Source organism: Paroedura picta, chromosome 3 (assembly GCF_049243985.1).
Source record: "Paroedura picta isolate Pp20150507F chromosome 3, Ppicta_v3.0, whole genome shotgun sequence".
NCBI classification, from domain to species: domain Eukaryota; kingdom Metazoa; phylum Chordata; class Lepidosauria; order Squamata; family Gekkonidae; genus Paroedura; species Paroedura picta.
In genome coordinates this window covers 94,400,468-94,425,953 of record NC_135371.1, presented here as the reverse complement: position 1 = coordinate 94,425,953, position 25,486 = coordinate 94,400,468, and the positions used below count along the sequence as shown (strand labels likewise).

The 25,486-nt window shown below is 46.0% G+C and overlaps 1 protein-coding gene and 1 long non-coding RNA gene across 5 annotated transcripts in view; one reads left to right on the top strand and one right to left on the bottom strand.

Annotated features, from left to right (window-relative positions):
* Positions 1-1,281: 1,281 nt before the first annotated feature.
* Positions 1,282-12,176, bottom strand: LOC143832439 (uncharacterized). Its single transcript, XR_013229264.1, has 6 exons — positions 12,074-12,176; positions 10,226-10,368; positions 9,093-9,259; positions 6,610-6,706; positions 6,227-6,282; positions 1,282-2,793 (listed from the first exon to the last, which is right to left on the bottom strand). It is a non-coding gene; the product is annotated as an uncharacterized LOC143832439 (long non-coding RNA).
* Positions 11,701-25,486, top strand: part of ACSL6 (acyl-CoA synthetase long chain family member 6) — a 131,696-nt gene continuing 117,910 nt past the window's right edge. For all 4 annotated transcript variants that reach the window (XM_077326879.1, XM_077326880.1, XM_077326882.1 and 1 more), the window contains exon 1: positions 11,701-12,114. In XM_077326879.1, coding sequence (XP_077182994.1) covers positions 12,042-12,114 — 73 coding nt within the window. In that variant the 5' untranslated portion in view covers positions 11,701-12,041. The remainder of the gene's footprint in view (positions 12,115-25,486) is intronic.

The window sequence follows — 25,486 nt, the reverse complement described above, 5'->3', positions numbered from 1 at the left end:
GCCCTGAAGGACACCTTCTCCCCCCCCCCGGCCCTTTACTTCATCCCCCCCAGCCCTTTACAACACACTTCATTGTTGTGGCGTGTCTGTATCTTATTTTGAAGGGATGTTTAAACATTACCATAGCAATCAGAGAGTGCTAGGGCAGTGGTTGAGAGTAGAGGAGTAAACTACCCCCCCCCCACCGGGCCTCAGTAAAAGGCGTTGAGTGGTCCCCGGTGATAAAAAGGTTGGGGACCACTGTCCTAAATGGTTCACAAATTTGTTTATACAAAGGCTTCTATCCCTTGGAAGTGAATATATTTGGGGCAGATGTCACTTGAAGTCCACAGCTTGAACCAAGTAATATGTTTCTGGTTCAAACTAAAACTTAGCCCAACTGGATTAGCCCCCTTAATTCTTTGGGATAGCCACTGCTCAGGCTAGGGTTGATTCTGCATGGCAGCAGCCGGGCTGTGCTGCTGTCGGTGCATCGCTGCATGCTCCGCAGATTGCGTCCCTAAGGGAGACACATTTCAGCAGGGCACCCTGTCCCTCTCTGAAATGTGTCCCCCTAGGGGACACAGCCACGGTGGACAGATTCCACCTTGCAGGGGGGCAGCAAGGTTTATTTAATTTGAAGGAAGATGGGATAGCATGGGAATGTGATCCCACCTTCTTACAAAATAAAAACAAGCCCCAGTCTGCCCCCAAGGTGTTGCAAAGCACCGCAAAGCAGACCAGGGCATTTTTTGCTCTCTCCCACACTTTTTAGGTGCTTCCTATCCACATGGGCCTGCCGCAGGACAGGCCCCATTGCCCCCCACAGCGGGCAAAGGGAACTCAGGTTCTTCCGCATTCCCTTAGCCTGGGGCAAATAAGGGCCTGATCAATGGCAGGCCCTGGAGGGGGCCAGAATGGCAGTGACATTATGTGGGCATGAGGATTGGCCCCGCATCCATACTGATGCCGCCCCAGCCTTTTCTGGCCATGCGGAATCAGCCTGGGTAAATGCAGTTGAGAATAAAATACAGTTTCTTGGCTTCTCCCTCTTAGTAATTTACCACCTTGGGTACTTGGGAGCTAAATAAATGCCTAAACAACAAATCTAGGACATAGCTCTTCAAGCTAATAGAGCTTGGGCTCAACTGTATCTAATGGCAGGGAACCATAGCCAAAGTGTCATTCCAGCAAACTATCTTTATGCTCTAGAGTTCCTCAAATATGGTAGAGTTTTCACCTTGGCCTGCTTTAATTGCTTGCCCTGAGCACTACTGGGAGATAATTACACATTTCCTACTCTTAATTTTTCTCCTTCTTTTCCACATGTTCCTCAATAATTTGTGTCTTCCATCACATAATATTCTTTTTTTTTATTTATACCCCGTTTCAATCCCCTTTAGTTGTACAAAGGAAAAATATATAAGTTGTTAGATAAGTATAAGTTATATAAGTTATATAAGTATGAGTTGTTAATACAAAAATAATAAAATAAAGTCTTCGTTAGTTACATTTACACCTCCTCAATTAGGTGCCTCCTTTTAGTTATGCTTTAAGTCTAAACTGGGAGTCACTACAGAGATATGTTATATAATTCAAATTCAGCTAACATAGGAAATCTAAGACCCCACACTCTTTAATTTTGGGCTGGGAAACACTGTGAAGTTAGATTTAATAATACAGATTCAGCTTACTTAGAAGATCTTAGACCCCAGATTAACTAGTTATATTGCCTATAAAAAGGAGGAAAAGAATTTCAACCACTGTTTCTCCTTTCCGTTCCCCAGACTTCTTAAGGGGGTCTCATATCGAGGCTTGTTGCGTCTTGTTGTTCCCGTTGACTTATGTTCTGTTGGCCTTTGGCTTAGAGAGTGCAGTTGTAGTCTTTCCCTCGGAGTATACATCGGTGAATCTTGAAGCAGTTGTACCTCCTGGGCTCCAATATCAGTACAGTTTTTTTTCCCAAGAAGCGCCTTTAAATCGATTACTTTCACAGCAGATCCATATATCTTTTGATTGGTCCTTGTGTACTGTTGCTTTGGAGTGGCTGTATGTCTTTTTAGGAAGGGTGTCCTTATCTAGGCTGCAAAGCTCCGACATCCCCTTTTCCATCTCCATAGTTTCAAATTTCTCTTCTGCTGGTAGTTTTCCACCTTGTTTAGAGCTATCATCAGCCACTGTTATTGATTCATCATTCCTGTTAGAGACTTCTTCCTTGCCGTCTTTGATCTCCTTGAGCATATTTTTAAGCAAGCCATCTGTAAATGCTTTCAGATCTTGAGTTTGTTTCTCTATTAGATAAGCCATTCTTTTTAGCATAGACATGTTTTAGGCTTGGAAATCAGTTAGTCTTAGGCAATTTTGTAAATAGCCAGTAGAGGTCCTACAGTCCTAACGAAAGCAACAGTCTGTTTTGATCTCCGACGTTCCTGGTATTGACGCTGACAAGTGACGTATTGAAGTCAGTAAAGCAGTGTCTCGTACTGGAACAGAATTCTCGCGAGATCTTCCCACCCACGGCTCTTATCTCTTATCTCCGAAAACCAAAACAAATGCAGTAAGAGCTATTACTAATTAGTTTGAGTTGATTTAAGTCCTTCTTCTGCTTAGGAAAGAGAATTAGCCTGCCTCATATCGAGGTGGCTTCAAGCAGAGCCAAAAACGGGGGAGGGGGAAGAGAAACGGAGAAACAGAGAAATACTTGCATCTCTGTGCGTTGATTGATGTCTTGATATCTTGGAATTTAGCAGATGTCCTTCCCTCAGTTCACAGCATTCGTTTGCAGTAAATCATAGTAGAGGGTCAAAGTAGATTCTTGAAAGAAGAAAAGAAAGAAAGAAAAGTCCAGAATATGGCGACGTCCTCTTGACCCAAAACGCTGACAGCCTATAATCCAGGGAGATATACTCCCTAAAGGATTGGAGATGGCCCCAAGAATTCCCTAGAGTTTCCTGGGTAGAAAGGTGAGGTGGGGTTTGCGTACCCCTCCTCTTTTCTGCTAATTGCTTCCGCAATTAACCCCTGTCAGGCTTCAGAGATTGCTCTGCAATCCATTCAGGATGCTATCTTAAACCACACCCCCCATCACATAATATTCTTATCCCTCCCAATCTCAGAAGTTAAGCAGGGCCACACGGAAGCAGGCAATGGCAAACCACCTCCAAACATCTCTTGCCTTGAAAACCTTACAAGGTTGCCATAAATCAGCTGAGAGAGGGAGTGTTAAATAATTACCATCCTGGGTAACAAATAGGCTAGGTATGATTTTAAATCTGGAAGAGAAATTACAAGGGAATAATTCAAGTGACTGTCAGATAGGAGGACCCTTGAGAGACATTGTCAACCTCTCCCTGACATCAGGAGAATTCCCTGAAGTAGGCAGTGGTTTGCCCCCTTCTGAAAACACCATTGTGGGATCTTCAGGACCGGGCCAGCTACTGCCCGGTCTTGTATCTTGTGTTTCTGGGAAAGGTGGTTGAGAAGGCTGCTGTGGACCACCACCTGGCATTCTTGGAAGAAACTTCAGCTCTTGATCCATACAAGTTGGGCTTCCATTCTGGCCATGGAGTGGAGACTGCACTGGTCACCCTGACAGATAATCTCCAGTGTCAGCTGGATCAAGGCGGGTTGACTTTGCTTGTGCTTTTTGATCTATCGGCAGCATTTGATGTTGTTGACCATAAGTTATTAGCCCACAGCCTCGCCGGAACAGGGAGTAGAGGGAAGGCCATGCAATGGCTGGTCTCCTTTCTCCAAAACTGGAGGCTTGCAGTGGATTGCAGTAGATTGCAGTGGGGGAAGAGTTATCTGGCCCCTTCAGGCTCCCTTGTGGGAGTTTATATTTACATTTATATGTGCCCTCTGGCACAGCTGGTCTGGGGTTTTGGTACCCAGCTCTATCTCCTGATGGATGGCCAGACATCCCCATAGAAACATTCACCAGATGTTTGAAAGCCATGTCTGGATGGCTCAGGAAGCGTTGTATGAAACTCAACCCTTCCAAGATGGAGTTCCTATGGCTGGGTAGAAGAGGACCGGATCAGGAAGCATGCCTCCCCTATCTAGATGAGTGGCAGCTTATGGCTGTGCCTTTGGCCAGGAACTTGGGAGTGATCTTCGATGCTTCCTTATCTATGGAGGTTCAGTTCACAAAAGTAGCCCAAAACTATAGTCTACGCTATAAGGACCTAATGAACCACCTGGCCATGGTGATCCATGCAATGGTCATTTCCAGATTAGACTTCTGTAACTCTCCCTACATGGGCCTTCCCTTGTCTCTGACCCAGAAATTGCAGCTGATGCAAAATGCAGCTGCTAGTGTCCTTACAAGGTCATCTTGGAGGTCCCATGTCCAGCCTATGCTGAGGCAGCTACACTGGTTGCCGATCACCTTCTGGACCAGGTTCAAGGTTTTGGCTCTTACCTTTGAGGCCATCGGTGGTCTGGGCCCCACTTATCTGAGGAACCGCTTGTCTCCTTATGCCCCTCTTAGGTAGGAATCTGCTTGTTGTCCCCATCCCCCAAGTGGTATGCCTGACCTCGGCCAGGGCCTTTTCGATCCTGGCCCTAACCTTGTGGAATCAGCTCCCAGAACAGCTGAGGGCCGTGACTGAGCTGTCAACATTCTACAGGGCCTATGAAATGAAGCTCTTCCGCCAGGCATTTGGTTGAGACTGACTAGGAAGAGCGGCTCCCTCCCTATATAGGACAGATATCACTTGAAACCTCCTCCCTGGAAGGCTGTCAGCTATGTGAATGGAGGTTGGGGGACTGGGAGTGGGGATGTCCTACAGATCAGGATTTTTGCCATCATCTTGGATTGTCATGTATTCTTCTTATGTGGGGTTTTTAGATTTTTATGTAAACCACCGTGAGCTGGCTAGACCCAGGAATGGTAGTCAACAAGTACAAATATAAATTAAAAAAATATGTATATACTGCATGCTAGCTAGTACAGGCTTCACAGTCTCATTACTGATATTGAAAAGGCTTAAAGGTAAAGGTAAAGGTCTGGCATCCTTATCTCAAAGATATAAAGGGTAAAGGTATCCCCTGTGCAAGCACCGAGTCATGTCTGACCCTTGGGGTGATGCCCTCTAGCGTTTTCATGGCAGACTCAATACGGGGTGGTTTGCCAGTGCCTTCCCCAGTCATTACCGTTTACCCCCCAGCAAGCTGGGGACTCATTTTACCGACCTCGGAAGGATGGAAGGCTGAGTCAACCTTGAGCCGGCTGCTGGGATCAAACTCCCAGCCTCTTGGGCAGAGCTTCCAGACTGCTGCCTTGCCACTCTGTGCCACAAGAGGCTCTTTGAAAAGGCTTAGTAAGCATCATATCTGAAAATGTCTTCATTTTTGAAGATGAGAATATTTGGGACTTTACTAGGGATTACAGATAAAGTGATGCTCCACACTCTGGTTTCAGGTATAGACTTTAGTTGGGCATCATAGCAATATGTGTGAAGCTTTTGCTAACCTGCATCAGTAATATTTCTCGTTGCCATTGTTATTTGGCAGGCTATTATGATCTGCAGCCTGCTACAGCTTACAGCTTTGCTTACAGCTTTACAGAGAAAATCCCTTGCATTAGATCTGAGGCAAACTGTATATTAGCAGTGCCTTCTTGAGTCAACTACAGCAGTGGTCCCCAACCTTTCTGAGGTTGGGGACCGGCAGGGCATTGGGGCGCGGCCCACGGCCTGCACGGGCCACGCCCACGGATCGGCCGCGCCCGCGGGCCGCGCCCACGCATCGGGCCGCATCCGCGGGCCACGCCCGCACATCAGGCCCTGATTCCCTCTCCCCGCCCTCCCGCAGTAAGAAGCTTCCCGGGCCGCTAGCTTGGGGCCTGGGAAGTTTTTTACTGCGGCGCGGGGGGGCAGGGAGAGGGAGCCGCGGCCCGGCGCCATGGCCTTCGCGGCCCGCAGGTTGGGGACCACTGAACTACAGCCCTTCCTTGGTGAGAAAGGTCTTGCCACTGTGATGCATGCCCTGGTTAATCCGGATTAATTGCTGTAATATACTCTATGAGGAGATATCCTTGAAGACTGTCTGGAAGCTGCATTTGGTACAGAATGCTACAGATTATTTATTGGAATGGTTTGCCAGAACCTATTTCAGTCTTGTTCCGTCTACCCTGGCTCCCAATTTGTTTCCAAGCCCAATTCAATTGACCAATTGACCTTTAAAACCCTGTACATCTTTGGTCCAGTGTATTTAAGGATTGCCTTATCCAAAATGAACTTACCCATTCACTCGAGTCATCTTTGGAAAATCTGCTTTGGGTGTTCTCATTATCTGCATCTAGATTAATGGCAACCGAAGAAAGGGTCTTCTTAGCTATGGTACCAAAACTTTCAAATTCCCTCCCAGGAAGATTCACCTGTCTCCCTCTTTCATTGTCATCTAACAGCAGGTGAAAACCTTTTTGGTTTTGTTTGGCATTCCCATACTTACTGTAGTTTGCCATCTTTTTTGGTTGTGCTGTTATGTGTGTTTATATGTTTTATATATACATTTATATTTTAAATGTGGTTTTAATGTCTTGATGTTTTAATATTCACTAGTTTGGATATTTGGGTGGAAAGGTGATATAGAATTGTTTTTAAATAACAAATAATAAAATATTACCTTTGTTGCCCATTCGAAGTGTGTCCTGTTGTTCTCTTTCCTTGCTCTTGTTGTTGTGCCTGAGAAATTAATCTCCAGAGAGACCATTTCTGCAACACTGAAAATGTATTATGAATAATCTCAGGATACTTTAACTCAGTATTAGTACAAATGCTTGGCACCTCCATTTAAAAAGATTTCTAGCAATGGCTGAGAAGATCCATTGCTTGAAAATCTGAAGAATTGTTGTCAATTAAAGTGACCTTGTTTGCTATTTAAAAGTACCATATACATTCAACACCTGCTTTCTCTAAGGAAGAGCATGGAAAATGTTGAATGCTTTCCTCAACTCCATTCAGTACAATAACTGGGTTCAGTTGCAAGTTTAAGGTTGCCAGTAAGATCTTCAGGGTTTGTAATTCCGAGTCACAACAGTGTGTGTAATGCCAGGCCATGCAAAAAATCTCTCTGAATTCCGCGCTCTACACCAGTGTTTTTCAGCCTTTTGATCATGAAGTAATCTTTAGGCTTTGAGAATCTCTAGAAGTGATATCAGCTGGCCACACCCCCAGAAGTCATGTACCACTAGAAGTGACATCACCCACACACTCCTACTGGAGGTGACATCAACAGGCCACTCCCATTTCACAGGAAGTGGTGTTCCTGAGTCACCAGAATTGACATAACTATTAGATCCACACCACCCACACTGTCATGCCCCCGCTGCCACCTCCCGTCTCCCAGGAGTTGCCACAGCAACCAGGGCCTGCAGCTGAGCCAGCTCTGGCAGAAGAGAGAGGGGCCTCTGAATGTGTAGAAGGGGAAAGCAGCACAAGTCAGCCAGGCTCTTCCCAAGAGGCATCTTTGGTGCAGCTGCAGATGCATTCCAGCCCTGACAGCTTGCCTGAATGACGTAGATCAGTGGTCCCCAACCTTTTTATCGCTGGGGACCACTCAATGCCTTTTACTGAGGCCCGGTGCGTGGGGGGGTAGTTTACTCCTCTACTCTCAACCACTGCCCTAATGCTCTCTGATCGCTATGGTAATGTTTAAACATCCCTTCAAAATAAGATACAGACACGCCACAACAATGAAGTGTGTTGTAAAGGGCCGGGGTGGGGGAGAAGGCGTCCTTCGGGGCCCACCTCCAATTAGTCGAAGGACCACATGTGGTCCGTGGCCCACAGGTTGGGGATCGCTAGCGTAGATGAAGCAGAAGGGTGGTGTTTGCTGAACGCCAAAGGAACCACGCTGTCAAAGTAGATGGGGCCCAGCTGGGATAGCTCCTGAGGAGGATAATCCTCCCCCAGGTGCAGCCAATTAGCTGGGTTGATTTTAGGAGAGACAGCAGTAGCTTTTCAGCGTGGATGCAATCTAGGATGCAATCTAGGCAGAAACCCTCCTGTCCGGCTTGGATTCCTTGGCTTGCCAACTTCTGACTCCCATCGGCTTCCCTGACTCCTGGCAAACGTCTTTTGACTATGCATCTGGTAATTGGACTGGCTTTGTTGAAAATATGCTTATCTGGACTCTGACCTTGGATTTCCCTCAACTACTCTTTGCCTCACCCTTAACTCTACTTGCTTTGATTCCTAATGACTTGGACTGGACTTTGACTTTGCTCTGGTGAGGACTCCGGCTAGGCTCTGCAGCCCAGGCACCTCCTGCCACTGTGTGTGGCCAGCTAGGGCAGCACACACACCTACATTTGACTTTCACACATTGCTAGAGATGCCAGCCATGGGGGCTGGCCAAATCCCAGGGGCCATCAGGAGGTCCATCAGCAGGGCCAGAACCCCAGAAGTACTTTCACATTGGTTGGTTTCTGGCACAGGGACTCTGGGGAGTTGTAATTCACACGGCCTTCCCTGTGTGGTGCAAAGGCTCTTGATGGCCTTGAGATTTGGCCACTGTGTGACACAGACTGGTGGGCTGGATAACTGTCACACAGAGGGCTGGACATCATGGCTTCTCTCATGTTCTTATGGTCCATCTGGTGAATATTCCCAGTCAGGAGCAAGGCTGGCTTCTGCAAGGTTACACTGCAGGAAGGTGAGAAGGAAGAAGCTGCTAAGCTTCTGGTGGAGGGAGGACACCTTATCCTACCCAGAAAGTTTTGGCCCCCTTGCTCAGGCTTTGGACAGGGCCTCTTGAATCCATCTCAGGCACCTTTTCCCTGAGGAAGAGCAAACAGCCAGAGTGCAGGTACTGTTCTGTTCATGAAGCATAGAACAGTTGGTACTTCTTGGAGATTGCCAGCCCCCCCCCCCCAAATGTTTGCATCTCTAGCAATGTGTGAAAATCAAATTTAGGTGTGAGTGGTGTTGGTCTAATAGATAAATCAATTCAAGTGATGCAGGAAGATGCCTGGAAACCCCAATTCCTGTGATGGGAAAGTGCCCGTGTGTATAGCATCACTGAAAATAAAGCACTAATAAAATGCTAGTTAAATAAGAAGTTAGTTTCATTTTTGTCTGTGCAATATGCTAAATAACAAACCTTACCTGAGCAAAATAAGGAAGTATTCATCTCAACTGCCATAAAGCCCACCATGCAATGTAGCAATTCTCTTGGGGGAAATTATCTGTGTGATTTGGACATGTTTCTGGGGAGATCCCCAGGCAACACCAGGAGGTTGGCATTCTCAGACTCAGAAAGGGCAAAGGGAAACCTGAGAAGAAAAGAATCCTTATTCAGGCTATGCACAGTCCTTGCACTGAATCCAAGTGTGGTCGCTCTCGGCTAGGGTGGCCAGTCTCCAGGTGGGCTCTAGAGATCCCCTGGAATTACTGCTCATCTCTGGATGACAGAAATCAGTTTCCCTGGAGAAAATGGCTGCTTCGGAGGGTGGGCTCTGTGGCATTGTGGCCCACACAGGGTCAGGGATGCTAGCCTCCAGGTGGGACTCCCTACTTTCTTCCTCGCTATGGGGCATAGAGCAGGAGAGGAAGCAGGGAGACAGACAATGGGTGATTAAGAGCCAGGCTTGCGCCCCGCCCCGCCCCGCCCCGCCCCGCCCCGCCCCGCCCACTTTCCTTCACAAAGCTCACCAGTTTTATATAAAAAATGGCCCCCCACAAAAAAAACAAAACAACTGGCTCTCTGCTTTCTTCCTTGCTATTGGGGCATGCAGCAGGAGAGGAAGCAGTGGGAGGGGCAATGGGCTAAAGAGCCACCCTCTTGCCTCTCTCTCCCCACCCACCCATACAAACCCTGGATCCCTTTCCTTCACAAAGCAAATGATTTTAGGCAGAAAAATAGAACCTCCCAGTAGTGCTGCAAGAAGGGAACATTCTCCAGGGAGCACAAATACTAACAAGCAGGCTTAATGAGGACTGTGGGCAGGGGAGAGACAGTAAGCAGTTTAAGTTGGGAATAAGTATGCAGGCTCCACCTCCTCCCAGCTGGGAAAACCATCAGCAAACTAATCCACTCATGCTTGAAGGGAAGGGGGAACAAGGAAAATGGTCACTTCCCAAGCCTACCTAAGGCAGCAGAGGAGATGACAGGGACCCCTTCCAACCCCACCCCCCCCAGCTTCGGACCCCTGGTTTGGAAACACTGCTCTACCCAATGGGCTCACAAGTCGTAACCCCTCTCTGGACCCTGCACAAGTTATTTTCACAAGTATACTTACATCCAAATATAGGTGCATTGTAGCGAGTTTACTGGAAGTGTCATATACTACATATACACGGAACTCAGAGAAGAAATTCCACAGGAGAAAGGAGCTGTAGCTGAATACACCACCTTCTTATTTTTTGCTCAGGTCACTTCTATCTGAAACAAATTCAGGAGAGTTGGGCTTCCGCCACCACTACAAAAAGTTGTACCTGCAGAATTTCTGCCTAATATGAAGTTATTGAAGAAATTAAGCCTACATGGAGGAGATCACATAAGTCAGTGGTCCCCAACCTTTTTATCACTAGGGACCACTCAACGCTGACAATTTTACTGAGGCCCGGTGGGGGGGGATAGTTTACTCCTCTACTCTCAACCACTGCCCTAACGCTCTCTGATCACTATGGTAATGTTTAAACATCCCTTTAAAATAAGATACAGACACACCACAACAATGAACATAAGGAAATTTTATTTTCATGGAAATTTTAACTCATGACAATGACAAATCAATGGGAACCCTGAGCTTGTTTCTCTGCAACGAGATAGTCCCATCTGGGAGTGATGGGAGACAACGACACCCGAAGTGTGTTGTAAAGGGCGGGGGGGGGGGACGCGTCCTTCGCGGCCCACCTCCAATTAGTCGACGGACCACATGTGGTCTGTGGCCCACAGGTTGGGGATCACTAACATAAGTGACTTCTAACAACTCCAATTAATACAAAGGCCAATACAGGGTGGCCAAACTGGCTCACCAGATGTCCATGGACTACAATTCCCTTGAGCCCCTGCCAGCACTTGCAGGGGCTCATGGGAATTGTATTCAAATGGACATCTGGAGAGCCACAGTGTGACCACCCCTGTGAGGACATGAAGCAGGAATGCCAGTACTTCTCAGGTTGGGTCACATAGGAATATTCCTCCCTTGTCCACAGCATTACAAAATAATTGGCATACATGATGAGGCTGTCAACAATACAATACCACAAAGCTTTCAAGAGTGATAGTGGAATGTAGTGCAGGATGCCTCAGACATTTAGAGTCATGAAACAAACTTATTAACCTTAGTGCGGTTAGCTCTGTCTCAGCCTAACCTAACTCACAGGTTTATTGTGAGGGGATTCACATGTACACAGTTCTAAATGCAAAGATAGAAGTCTGGGATAACAATATAGCCTGCTTCTAACCTCACATCTATTCAAGTGCATTTCTTTTTAAATTGTGGCCGTCAAATAGTTGGCTGTCAGTCTCCAAGTGTAGAAAAATGAAAGTCCAGGGTGAAGGGGAAGAAAGGCCAGCAGCCATTTTCCAACAGAGCTTGAGGTAAGGGCGGCTGAGAAAGAGTGACTGGCCCAAGGTCACCGAGCAAGCTCCATGGCAATGTAGGGATTAGAATCCATCTATCGACCCCCGATCCAAGCACAAGGCAACGCTCTCAGAGAAATCAGCCGCGAGAGGGCCACGGGAGAGGACTCCTTGCGAGGGAGCCTTTCTTTCTTCTGCTCCTCCACACACGCGGCCCTGCCTCTCCCAGCCCCCGCGGCCAGGCGTTATGCCGGTGCGCAGACATTTACACGCGCCTGCCATCCTCGTCGCACCGGCGGAGATGCGCCGCCTTCTTTAAGGCGATCCGGTGCGTGGGTGGGCGGTTTCCTAAAAATAACCTCCGCTGCGGGAGTCGCTGGCAGGCGAGCTGGAGCCTCAGAGCCGGGCGAGCGAGCCAGTCCCCGGCGCCGCCGCCGATGCTGCCGCTACCTCAGTCACTGCAGTGAGTTACCGCAGTAACCCCCCTCAAGCAGCTGCTCTCTCTCCCTCTCTCCTTCAGGCCGCCCATGCTGCAGCCGGCTCCTGCAGACATGCTCACCTTCTTCCTCGTGTCTGGCGGATCCATCTGGCTCTTCCTGGGTAAGTCGTTCCTGCGCCCATTCCCACTCCTATGATGCACCTTGCCCGGCCTTCTGGTTTCCTGCAACAATACCCCCCCCCCCACGCGCACACCTTTTGTTCTCTTCACAGACTGCAGTTTCCCTGCCCTTTCCTGGTGCATTTCCGTTTTTGTTTGTTTGTTGTGCTTGTACAGAACGAGAGAGAGAGAAATATGTGCAGTGAGCAGTGATCGCCAGCAAGTTCGTAAAGACTGCATAGGGGCTCTTTTGCAAATGACCTCGGCCGTTTAGGCAGCTCAGCACATTTGCTGCTTCTCTTTGCCTCGCTTGTTCTCTTTGGCATCCATACAGTACGGTTGTCTCAGCTTCCTTTACAGAGGAGACAGGAGGTTGCTTCCCCCTCCTCCTCCTCCTCCTCCTCTCCAGAGCTGGGATGTTTTAAACGGAGGATGCATTTCTGCATGCATCTCTGCAATGTCTTGGGCCCTCTCTGGAGGAATTCTGAAAGCTCCACAATGCAGTGTAAGGCTGCATTACTTAAAATACTGAAATACTGAAAAGCCAGATGCTGAATGGGGAAGATTATGTAATCTCTCTCTGGTGATGAGCCCCTGTTGATGTAGGCGATTAAACTAGGTCTACTCTGAGGTTCTGTTCAGTCAGTATAGTTTTCCTTTGCTCTTGAACTATTTATATATGTGCATGGTGGAGGGAGGGGTGGGTACGTGTGGAAGGAATCTCATCTGTATTGCTGCTGCAGGCAGCAAGGATGCTTAATGATTTAAATATGATGGGATCAAGTAGAGAGGATTATAGGTACCCTGGAATAGCCAGTATCCTCTTGTGTGCTTTACAGATTCAGATTTAAACGGCATAATCCCTGGCTGTGATTTGAAACAGTGCTGTAAAGGTGAGAGAGGAGGATGTTTGTTTCTTTTGTGTAACTTTTGTCATTTATAGGTTTTGGTTTATGCTAGGGTCTGCTGTCTGTAAGAAAGGGGTAAAAATGCTTTGCTGAGTCAAGGTTCTTTCTATAGAAGGAAAGGTTAGCCTGGATGATAGAGAGACACCTTGGTGGGGGCCTTACAGTGGAATGAATAACTATCCCATGTCTCTTGGCATTCGGTGTTACTATAAAAATATTTGGAGAAATATTTGGGCCACAAGGGGTCTGAGTAGATCTTGAAGCCATTCTTATTTTCTAAACCGTGGCATTGCACTTGCATCCCCTCAAGGTACTCAATGTTCAGTATAGGATGAAAGGCTGACTCAGGCTGGCCCTGTTTGGGAAGGGGGAGGGCTGCTAGAGGGACCACAGGAAGTTTTTTGCTTGTTCAAAAGCTGAAGACATGGGAGACTCCTTTCCTCCAGCATGATACTGTTCATAGCTCTTTTACAGTGTGAAAGAAAAGCCTGTTCTTCTATAGTATTTCTTTTTGAACCATGTATTTGAATTTATCCAGCTTATTCTCATAATACCATGTGGCACTGGAGATGATTTTCAAGCTCTAGACTTGGAGACAAAGTGACTGCATGCTGATCATCAGTTATAAATATTTCTATTACGGCCACCATACCTTTCTCCAACCACTGTTTTCTGGCTTAATGTTTAAGGATCTAAACAAATTTGATTTGTGGAAAGCAGCAAATGTTTGCTTAGTCATTGCTCAGTCTACTTTCTGAGCAGTTGAGTAAGTTCTGCAGGGAGGGGATCAATAATTGATCATCTGTAGCTAAGCAGGAAATAATTCCCTTTTGACTTCTGAAGAAGTAAACGGTGACTCACGAAAGCTAATTTTGTTAGTCTTCAAGGTGCTACTGGATTCTTGCTCTTTTCTATTGTTTGACTTTTGACACTTTACTCTGTAATGAATGGCTGAGCTTCTCCTTCATGGAAGACCAACCTGTAGCAGTAGAACAGAAGGTCCTGTGATTATGGATATGGCATAGGATTAAATGCACAGTTCTGATTCCCTTTCAGATGCTGCAATGCTGCTTGGCAGACTTGCACAGCTTGTGACTCTCCCAAGCCATCATCACCCACCAGACCTGTCCATTACAGCCTGCGAGATAGCCGACTGCCTCATTTTTGCAGCCCCAGAAAGGCAGCTCTGTGTTGAGCTTTCACTCCCCTCCTAGTACAGCTAATATAGTATCTTTTGCCTTAATGCTATTTGCCCATCACCTTCAGCAGTAAACAAATAATGGGCAGGGCAGGGAAATATGCAGTGTAATGTCACAGGGCCCTAGATACAGTGGACAGGCTATTTCTTATTAAATGTTGGAAGCTGGTATATTTCCTGGGCAGATGAACACCTTCTCTCCTCATTCTTATTTCACGCATTTCAGGCATAGAATATCTGCTTTGATGAACTGTACCTCCATTTAAGTTCTGGAGTTCAGCCAGAGAGCTTTTTTAAAAAAAATCAAAAGATACTGAAAATGGCCACCGTGGCATTAATTTTTGTAATCCCTAAAGTGTCCTGGGCTTCTTTCTTTCTTGCTAGGTTGTTACTACTTATCAAACAGTTTGTCCCAAAGTTAAAGAACTAGACAGGCTTGGTTCTTATTCTAACCAGTAAAAGCCAGACTGAATACCTTGTTTTATAGTATTGTTGTGAGATACTTAGTCACAGGATTCCACCAGGCCCCTGTATTTACATATGGATGTAAATTCAGGGATCCAAATAAAACTCAAATAAAATATGGCATCAGGACAGAACAGAATATTAATGATCTTGAATGTGAGTATGCTTTCTGACCACCTTTCTTCTAGTTGGAAATTTAGTTCATTTCGGACAGTTGCTTTAGATTGAGACTTCATTATCATTTTGTATCTATCTGGGGAAATATGTTCTGTAACATTGTTTTGCCATTCCCCACATTCTCTCTCTCTGTTAGAATTTAGCTGACTGACTGGCACATCATGTTTCCCTTCTTGCTCTTCAATGACTTGACCCAATTGTACAATTGGGTAGTACAAAAGTTTATTAAAATGTAGGTGTGGAATTGGTTGTAGTAACACTTTTGGCAGAACACTGGTCCCTTAATAGGATTGTTACAATATTAAAATAGCTCTGATTCATCCCTATTCCAGATTGCTCTAATTAGCAAAACTGAATATTTTAGGGTGGTTGTGGACCCACTGGGTTCACATTTAGGCTTTCTCCATGGTCTGTAGAGACTCACCCTGATTCAATACTGCTCTTTAAAGTTTCCTTTATGATCAAGAACAACATCCATGTGGTTATCCACATGACTACATTTCCTTTCTCCTGCTCTCTCTGCTCCTTTTAAAACCTCAGGATGATAAGCTGTGCTTCTGCTGTGGGTCATTTCCACCAGGCCTGCCTGGGCCTGGTGGTTTATCTTGCCCAAGGCCACAGCTCCATCTTCTAGATACCTCTTTCTCCCTTCTCAGCGTTTCCCAGCCAGATTGCCCTCTTCTCTCTGTCTCAATAGTAGAGCTTTTATCCTTGAGGCTCCAGCCATGCCGGCAAAACCTATAAACATTGTTCCTCTCTTCTCTGAGCCTTGTTCATCTCTTCATGCCTTACTTGCCTTACCCTACTCACTTGGGGTTTATACAGGGCTAGCCAGAGGCCCTTGCTGTCCCCCATGCCTCCAGCTAATGCAAACCTTCTGTCCTTGCCACTATGCTTAGCTGCTCCCTGGTGGGAGGGAGACTCTCTAGTGGGTGTGTTGCACCCACACTCCTGCTGGGTGGGGACACGATTCTGCTACTGCCTGACTGAACAGGGCCCTGACTTCTCTTGGAGCAGCTGCTACTTTGGCCCAGTAGATAGGACCACTTCTGGTCTCCACTGCCAGCTCTGTGTCACAGTGGAATATAATAAAATAGTAATAGTAGTAGTAATAATGAAATAATAGTAAGCTAAATAGTAATAGTAAGTGGTGCAAGATCAGAAGATGTGGAGACAGCTGAGCCATAGGATTGCCAAGAGTTGGACATGACTGAATGACTAACATCATCACCATCAAGTAGTAATAGTAGTTATGCAAGTTTATTGTTTGTGGCCAAAGGCCATCACAAGTAGCAATCATCTCTGACAAAAGCATGTAGATCTTACATAGAGAGCCAGCTTGGTGTAGTGGTTAAGAGCGGTGGCCTCTAATTTGGCAAGCCAGGCTTGATTCCCCACTCCTCCACATGCAGCCAGCTGGGTGACATTAGCCTAGTCACAGTCCTGTTAGAGTTCTTGCAGAACAGTTCTCTAAGAGCTTTTTCAGCTTCACCTACCACACAGGGTGTCTATATCCTGCCACTCCCACAGAGTGGCTTGTGGTGGATCACAATCTAAAAATCATTTTACAGTAAAAGGCTAAAAACCCAACCCCAATAACACCTGATTAAACCTACCCCAGGCAGCAACCAAACTCCCACCCCTCTGCTCACAGACCTTTTGACACATCTCTGGAGGCTGCCAAGGCTGCCTGATATTCCAGCTAATTAAAAGAATTAGGAGGTGGCTGCTGTCAAGTTGAAGGACTCACCTGGAGTCTTAAAGAGCTCCTTCCAGCCAGAGTAGGCGGCATTGACGTTGATAGACCAATGGACTGACTGAATGTAAGGCAGCTTCATATGTTCATATGTAAATGAATCTAGCTTGTTATTAAACTCATGTCTTCCAACACTAATGGATTATAATTCCTCATCAAGAGTAATAAAGAACAAAAAAAGCCATCATCCTATCTGAGTTTTTATGCAAGTGTTTTTCTCTACCACCAGAGGATGCACTCCTCTTCATTTTCTACCTACCAGCAAGCCAGTACATTTTAGAGAGTTCCACATTTGTGTTTTAAGAGTTGTCAGGTTATGGATCTTTCCCTTTTTTTGTGCCTTTGAACAGAGTCCCATTGAACCATCTTGCTTCGTATAATTTATGCAGGGAAGATGTGTGAAGCACTATTAGATCTAAACTGAGTATATTCTACTGGGGTCTTCCTCTTTTTTTTTTTTTTTACCCAAAATGAATATGAGTTTTTACTGATCACAGGATACATCTCCCAACATTTTGCTTGAATTTTTGTGTATGTCCATATATATTCATTTAGAACATCTTCATGCTGCCTCCCCTGGAAAAATTCTTTTCCTTATAGCAAAGTGAATAGATTATATTAAGCCTAATATTGATGATGTATTATTCACTTCCCTTGATGAGCCCTTGATTGTTTTTGATTATGGGAACAAACCTTGGAGGTTCTGGCTCTCAGATTCTCCTTTTCTCACCTTCCCTTGCTTGAAGAAATTAAGACTTCCTGGTTTGCAAGGAATTGCAGCATATTGTGATGTCTGAATTAGACAAATTAACTAAATGTGGCTTGTTCTCCTGGATTCTCATCAGAATCAAATAATGGTTTAGACTTTTGGTTTTTAGTGATATAAAGCCTAGGTTTGGTTTCTGCCAATAATTTCCATATGTGTGAATGAAATTTTCATTGGTTCCCCTCCCCAGCACCTTCTAAATCCCACTCATGCTACTTTGGGGAGGTCTCCTGTCTCTTAAAAGCAATATTTCAATGTACATTTAGGTATGCCGCATGAAAGGCATGTTGCACTCTGCTGATGGAAACCCTTCCATAAGTGGAGATTTTTAGTAAACAATTTGTTTTTTTCATCCAGTTTGGATGTTGTAACAAATTGTCATGTATTGGACATACAGAAATCTTGAATCTCTGAACTGTGTGTGAGTGGAGGAAGACATGGGAGTATACAAACCATATTGTAATATCAACATGCAACTCCAGTTTCTGGGAAATAGATCATGTATCCATTCATTCTAGCAGAGATGTGAAGCATAAATGTTCCATATGGAGGAAATGCATCTTGTCTGTGAAATTTCATCGGCAGAAGTATAAGGCATGTGGCACAGGTACAAGAATGTCCATAAGTGAAATATTTTTGCCATAAATAGTAATACATATATATACAAAATAGTAATACATACATACATACATACATACATACATACATACATACATACATACATACATACATACATACATACATACATACATACATACATACATACTTAATGATTCAGTTCTTTAGAATTTGCTGTTTTTTACCTATAATGAATCCATGTGAAGTTTTTTTTTGGGGGGGGGGTTTAGGGGGAAACAGAACTTTTATCGCTCCATATTCAGAATCACATAGCCCAGTTTTTTCTTAAGCAGAACATTAGGAACCAAAAGAGAATAAAGCTGATTATTACCTTAAGTGCCTGGGAGACCTCTGATTTCATGATGATGAAATTTCCATAAGCACCCCGAGAAATCTAACAATGTAGTTTTTGCTGTTTTGGAAACAGATGTTGCTATAGCCATTTTTTGTATCACATCTATTGTGACCTGTATCTACCTTATTTCCTTAACACTTGGATTTTTACTGGTTGAGTAAAAACTCAAGAAAAAACTGAAGACAGTATGCTCTTACTGCCACTGTAGCTGGAAGCGGTGCTGGGGGCTGGGGGGGGGGGGTGTCAGTGGCTCATGCTTCTTTTTTCTGGGATCTTTCTTCTCTCATGTCTTTAGGAATGGAGGCCTTTTTCCTAACAAGCAGTAACCAGCATCCTTTTGTTCTTTTCAAGTGGATTGCACAATGCTTCAGCTGTAGAAAGTGTTTGAAATGTGTGTAGACTTCATCTTGCAGAATTTTGTTTGCCTTTTGTGTTACAGTAAGAGTATGGAGGTGTGTGCCATGGTTTCCTTTCCTGTGCTCTGGGCTTTCCTTGGCAGTACATTCTGAAGAACAATGGTCTCTCTCCACTAGGGTGGGCTGGCAGTCATTGGGCATGAACTGATCCTGCCAAAAGAGAGGCTGAGTTCCCACTACAAATTGCCCCTTTGCCAGTCAACAGTCTGTTATGAGTTGAGTTCAAAGACATGGGCTGAAGGATGATGTTCAGGTGATAACACTTTCCTTTCCTAGTGGATGTGTGCCTAAGAATAAAATGTATTTTTCCTACTACTTTAGCATCATGGTGCTCATCTAAAATAATAAAAACCCCATACTTAATTTTGGCTACTTTCACATGAGGAAACCCCCAGAGTAATTAGATTTCAGATTATCCTGTTCATCTGGCTCTTTTATTTCTCCCATTTGAGCTGCATCAAAAGAAACCTCCTGTGATACTCTCTGGATGTTCTACCTGCAGCCACTACAAGGAGGGGGCAGAGCAAAGTTTCACATTTTCTCTTCTGCTTCTCAGTAATTCAAAAGATTCTTTTTGCCATTTGCAGATAAGCTGGGCTGTAGCTGTACAGTGCAGCACAGCTAGGAGAGTGGTGATTCTGGGCCATGGGGTAGGGGAGTCACCAAAATCATGCTAGTCTTTTGCTCACATGTGACTGAGGGAAGCAAAAGGAGTAAGGGTAGGGTGGAGGCTGCTGCAAACACATCGGGAATGGGTGTGAGCCGGTGCCTGTTTCCTCCTGTTCCCACCCCACATATTGCTGCTGTGTCGAAACAGGCTTTGTGAATCAGTAAGTGCTACCTGGCATCTCTTGATGCACTGGGAACCTTTACAGAAACAGGCAAAACAGGGCTTCTCACTTTATTCATATGACCGGTAGTTTTTCCTATACTATTGTCCCAGCCCTAGAGTTTAGTGAATCTCACCCTGGGAATCTAGATTATCATTGTCTGGTAAGTTTATAAAAAGATTAGACAAATTGGTGGTGGCGAGGAATGTCAGTGGAAATTAGTGATAACAGCAAAGTGAAATTTCCATATATTAAGCCATCATTGATGATAGTCATAATGGTCAGACAGCCAACAGTGTCAGAGTGCATGTGATAATTTCTCTTAAATAATACAATCAGAGGCAGAAGAAGAAGAGTTGGTTCTTATATGCCACTTTTCTCTACAGTCACCTTCCCTTTCCTCTCCCCACAACAGACACCCTGTGAGGTGGGTGAGGCTGGGAGAGCCCTGATATCACTGCTTGGTCCGAAGAGCTTTATCAGCACCCTGGTGAGCCCAGGGTCACCCGGCTGGCTACATGTGGGGGAGTGCAGAATCGAACCCAGCATGCCAGATTAGAAGTCCGCACTCCTAACTACTACACCAAACTGGCAGGAATGAATGCTTACGATAGATTTGGCACCACCATATACACCACTAAGAGAGATTCTTTAGTATAAGACAGGGCAGAGGTGAAGTAGTTTTGGTCCTAGTTGCACACTACATCCTAAAGTTGTGTTGCCACATCCTTCTGGGCAGCTAGTGGGGGATGGGGAGTGGGCTTACCAGAAGGACGAGTTATTTATTTAAATACAGCATAATGCCAGGTACTATAAAGTAATACCAACAAATATAGGTGAGATACCAGAAGAATGGAGTCTCCCCCAGTGATTCAGCAATGTGCTCATCTGTCTTCCAACATGACCTGGAAGTGATGTTGGCATGTTGGGGTGATACTCTGGTTTGGGGGCAAAAGCTATGGTAGAACAAGCTTCTGCCATAGAGTTCATGCTCCAAAAGCAGAGCATTGCCCAGATATGCCTGTATCACTTCCAGTTCAGTGTGAAGTCACATAGGCATACTGCTAAAACATTAGGTGTCCCTCCCTCTTTTGTGGTAAGTTCTTCCCACTGGCAAGCTGATTAGTAGTGGAGAAGTGAGGCCTGGGAATGAGGAACCCCCCACTGCCATTAGGGGCAGTCTGGCATCCTTATCTCAAAGATATAAAAGGTAAAGTTATCCCCTGTGCAAGCACAGAGTCATGTCTGACCCTTGGGGTGACGCCCTCTAGCGTTTTCATGGCAGACTCAATACGGGGTGGTTTGCCAGTGCCTTCCCCAGTCATTACCGTTTACCCCCCAGCATGCTGGGTACTCATTTTACCGACCTCGGAAGGATGGAAGGCTGAGTCAACCTTGAGCCGGCTGCTGGGATTGAACACCCAACCGCATGGACAGACCGCTTCAGACAGCATTTCTGCCGCTTACCACTCTGCACCACAAGAGGCTCTATCTCAAAGACATAGTTGTCAATAAATAGGGAACAATATCATTCCAGTTTGGCAGTGGATTAGAAAGATTACATAGCTGAACCACTGTTTCCCAGGTTTGATGGCAGGTCTGGAGGAGTAGATCCAAGGATGATCTGAGCCTTCTTCCTGGTTTTAATTGAAGAGGATGTGGTGTGGAGGGATATGAGGATGCAGTATACCAAACCCTACCTATAATGCTAACTTTGCTTGTTCTAACAACTGAGCTTCATTTGAGATATTGTTCTTCCATTGGAAGGAAACCTTTCATGCATGTGATTTGTGGAAGTTATATGTCTGGTACAAAACATTTTCAAAGATAATATGACTTGTTTATCAGAAATTTTGGGGGGGGTTTAAGCTAGTTTCTTTTGTTACGTCTATGGATTGGAAGGTAGGAGATGTATAAGGTCATCAGTATATCTAATTCTCATCATGGCCTGATATGTGGATACTTAAATCCAGAGATTGGACCCATGGACACATGGATCATTCTACAAACTCCAGGACGCCTCCGAACCTCACACTTGGCCACCTGCCTTACCCATCCATGTTCTGGATTCCCCTGAGGAGGGCCGGTGGCCAGGGGCTGGTGGGGAGGCGAGCACCAGCCATCTGCCACAAGCGAGCCCTGCTACCGTGTGGAGGTGGGAAGGGGGGCCTGGGACAGATGGGTGTAGAGCAAGGCGGCTTGACTTTTGTGGGGAGGTGGGAGTTGGAGCTTTGGGCAGCTAAGAGAGCTGCCGTCCTCACCACCTGTCCATACACCTGCAGCCCCAGCCTGCCTCCAGGCTGCACGTTCTGTCACCGGTGTGGCCCAGGTGAGTGCTGGCCTCCTACAAGGAGGCCGGCCAACTGGTGGCCAGGGGCTGGGGGGAAGCAAGACCCTACCATGCTGCCATGACCCAGCCTACCTACCATTGGGAGCTGCGTATGGGGGGATCTCCACCATTGCCCACCTAACATTGGGAGCTGTGTAGAGGGGCTGAGGCATCGGTGAACCTTTCTGGTGCACGATGGGGAGGCGCAGAGTCTCTGCCGGTGCTTCCCACCACCTCTGCCCAGAAAATGCCTGTGGAGTCTTTGGCGAACCTTTTCAAAATGGCGGAGGGAGAAGTAGAGTCCTCTCTGGCTCTTGCTGCCACTGTTCCAAAAATGCCCACCGAAGCCTGCAGAGGTTTCAGCGAGCCTTTTTGGGGTGGCAGAGGGAGGCGTGGAATCCCTTCCAGCGTTTCCTCCCCACCCTGCCATGAAAATGTGTGTCCAGGCCTCAGCTGGCCTGCCCGGGGAGAGAGGGCCCTAGTGCCTGTTGTATTTTGCAATACAATGGGCATTTTGGCTAGTATTATGTTATAATGTTATCTGTAAACTGCTCGGGGAGCGGTATAAATAAAACAGTAAGGCGGCGGGGGGCTGAGTCCAGGATAGGAAACAAGGGTCAATGATTGGCTCCTTGGCCCCGGACTGACAATAATTCCAGCCAATTGGGTAAGGGGCCAGTCAGAAGACACAAAGCACCTTCTGATTGGGCCCTCACCAGGACAGACCAGAGTTCCATCCCGCCCACCCAGCCCAGCCAGGGGTAATCTGGAGACATCACTGCCAGTCTGCTCCTGACCACCGCAGGGAGGTCAGTAGGGCTACCAAGGGGGATAACACAGGCTCCACCAGCCCTTTTCGCCCAAAAGCTGCCCTAACTGTCATATCAATGGTAAATTGCCTCAAACACTGACAGAGCTGGCAGGAGGCTGGTGAGTGCACTCCCTCCCCCTCCCTCCCTTCAGGCCTGCTGCAAAGGAGCCTTTAACAGCCCCTGATTGAGGCATTTCCGAGAGTAACACAGGAGAGTCTGGGGGAATAGGGGTGGGCATTCCTTTTTTTGGGGGGGGGGTGAATTTCTCCTTCTGCCAAACGGCTGACAGGGAGGCCACAGAAAAGCCCCTTCTCTCATAAAATACTGCTCTGGCTGGGGGTTAGACACAGCCAAGCCATGTGTCTTTCTTCTTTGCAACTCTCTGCAGATTTGAGGCCACTGCACAGCGTTATTCTGCAGACAAAACTGGATGCTGTTGTGGAGGTTCTTTTGTCCTGTTTTATCTGCACAACAACCCTGTGCAGTAGACCTCAAGTCTTTCAATTCAACAACGACCTGTGTGGGAGGCCTTAAATTTTTCTTCCCCACCACAACCTTGGCCAAAGTAGCCCTTTCTGCCTGGGGTGGGGGGCTGATCTTTATACTATGAAGATGAGCTGTAATTCCAGGAGCTCTCCAGGCCCCACCTGTAGGTTGGCTACCCCTGGGTTGGAAATATTCCTTGCGTTTTGGAGATGGGACTTCAAAATCGTACAATGCCTCGGAGTCCAGCCTTCGAGAAGGCTGCAGGTGCGCTTCTGGGCCCGGGGGTGGGGGGAAGGAAACCTTTCCCCCGGCCCCAAAAGCACACCTAGCACTCGTTGTATTTACAAGTACAACAGGCTTGGTCCCTAGTACAATATAAAATATATATGTTCTCAGTTATATGTTCTTTGTATTGCACCATGAATTTTACTGTAAAATGTCCTAAGCCACAAGGAAGAACAGTATATACAGTATTTGCTGGCGTATAAGACTACTTTTCCCCCCTGAAAAACATGCCTCCAAGTGGGGGGGGGGTCGTCTTATATGCTGGGTGCACTTCAGTTGGGATAGACATAGCTGCCCATAGTGGCCCATAGTACTGTATTTTGAGTGGAAATGTTGGGGGGTCGTCTTATACGCCGGCAAATACGGTAAATGTAATTAAATAAATAGAAATGTCCTCTTCAAGTCCTTGCAGGTTCCCCACTTGTAATAATAATAGTCAACCATGTGCTTATGTGCATATATTTTAATCTGTTGATCAGGGCCATATAGACAAAGTTGGAGGGTTACAATTGTGCGAGTTGGAGCCTCTGCTATGGCTCTATTCACTCCTTTTCTTCCTCCCCACTCACTTCCCTTGCTGTCACCTCAGTCTTGGCAGTCAGCCCCTTAAGGAGAGCAGCTGAGGTGCTAGGTCTGGAGATGAGGGAGTGGGTAGAAGTAGAGCAGTGCTGAGTAGGGGGACTGATGGGCCAAATTACAAGGGAAGAGTGAGTGGGCAGAAGGGTGAGGTAGCAGACAGAGCAGTGAGGAGAGGGTAGTATGCAAAGCAACAAGGCAGGGTGCTGTGGACAGAATGACAAGGAGAGAGTAGATAAGCAGAAGTCAGACTGGTGACAGAGGGTGCAGTGAGAGGGCAAGAGGAAGTGGGGGTCAGTGTTAGAGGTAAGTGGGGAGAAGTATGGTGTGGATGGAAAAAGAAGGGTAGGGAGGTGGCAGTGAGAGAAAAGGGCAGAGAAAGGTGATGGGGGGGGGGATGGGGATAGAATCCAGAGGACAAATTAGGGATCAGTGAGGAAATTCTTCTGTGAGTTTCTCATGGGTCCTCGCTTGTATAATTTATTTGTGAATTTTGTGTAGGTATTAAAAAGCAGTGTTTCATAATTGCCATTTCTAGTTTGCTTGCTGAGCAGCTCCTGGAACACTGTTGAAGTAAAACGCACACACACAACTTAAAAACTGTCCTCCCTGGCTAAGTGAACGAAAATAACCTTTTCCTTGCACTGGGATGTTAAGTCCTAATTTTATTTTGTTCTGAAAGGATTTTTTGTTGTCCACTGACAGCAGCTTTATTCTGGCAGGATTTTTTCAGCCAACTATCTGAATAATAATAATAACGTTTAAAAAAAAATCCATTCAGTTTACAGGCTGCTGAGGGTGGTGTGATACTGTGATCTGCCAACACCAATTCAGGCTTGTGTTTCATTCACAGAAGGCTATTAGCATATTCTCTGTTCAACCTATTTGCTCAAACATGTCTGAAAAGGCAACGTTCTTGGCCATTGAGGTTGAAGAATGAGCTGTCTAGTAGCGTAGCTTCACTACCTCCCAAACCTGTACCTTGACTTGCTGTGTAAGAGAGATCTGGAAGACAGGGAAAATTAATAACGTATCTCAAGAACTGTTTTTGAGAAAGAAAACAGAAAAACCACATTCAAGAATTAGAAAAACAAGGAATTTTTGTTTAGTGCAACCTGCAGGTCAATTAATCAGCAAACAATTCCTTGCAAAGCCCAACCTCTTCTAGTCAAATACATCACCATGTCAGAACTTGGAGTTGTTAAATAACATTGATTGTCAGTAGTGGGTTCAAGACAGACAAACAGAAATACTCCAAACAGTTCGTTGTATGTGCTACTGCCACCTGTCTTAGATGGAGTAATGGCCACCAGGTGCTAGGCAAATTGATGGATAAGTATATGTGACTATAACCATTGCTGGCTAAATAGCCCTTGTCCAAAGAAAGTATACCTCTG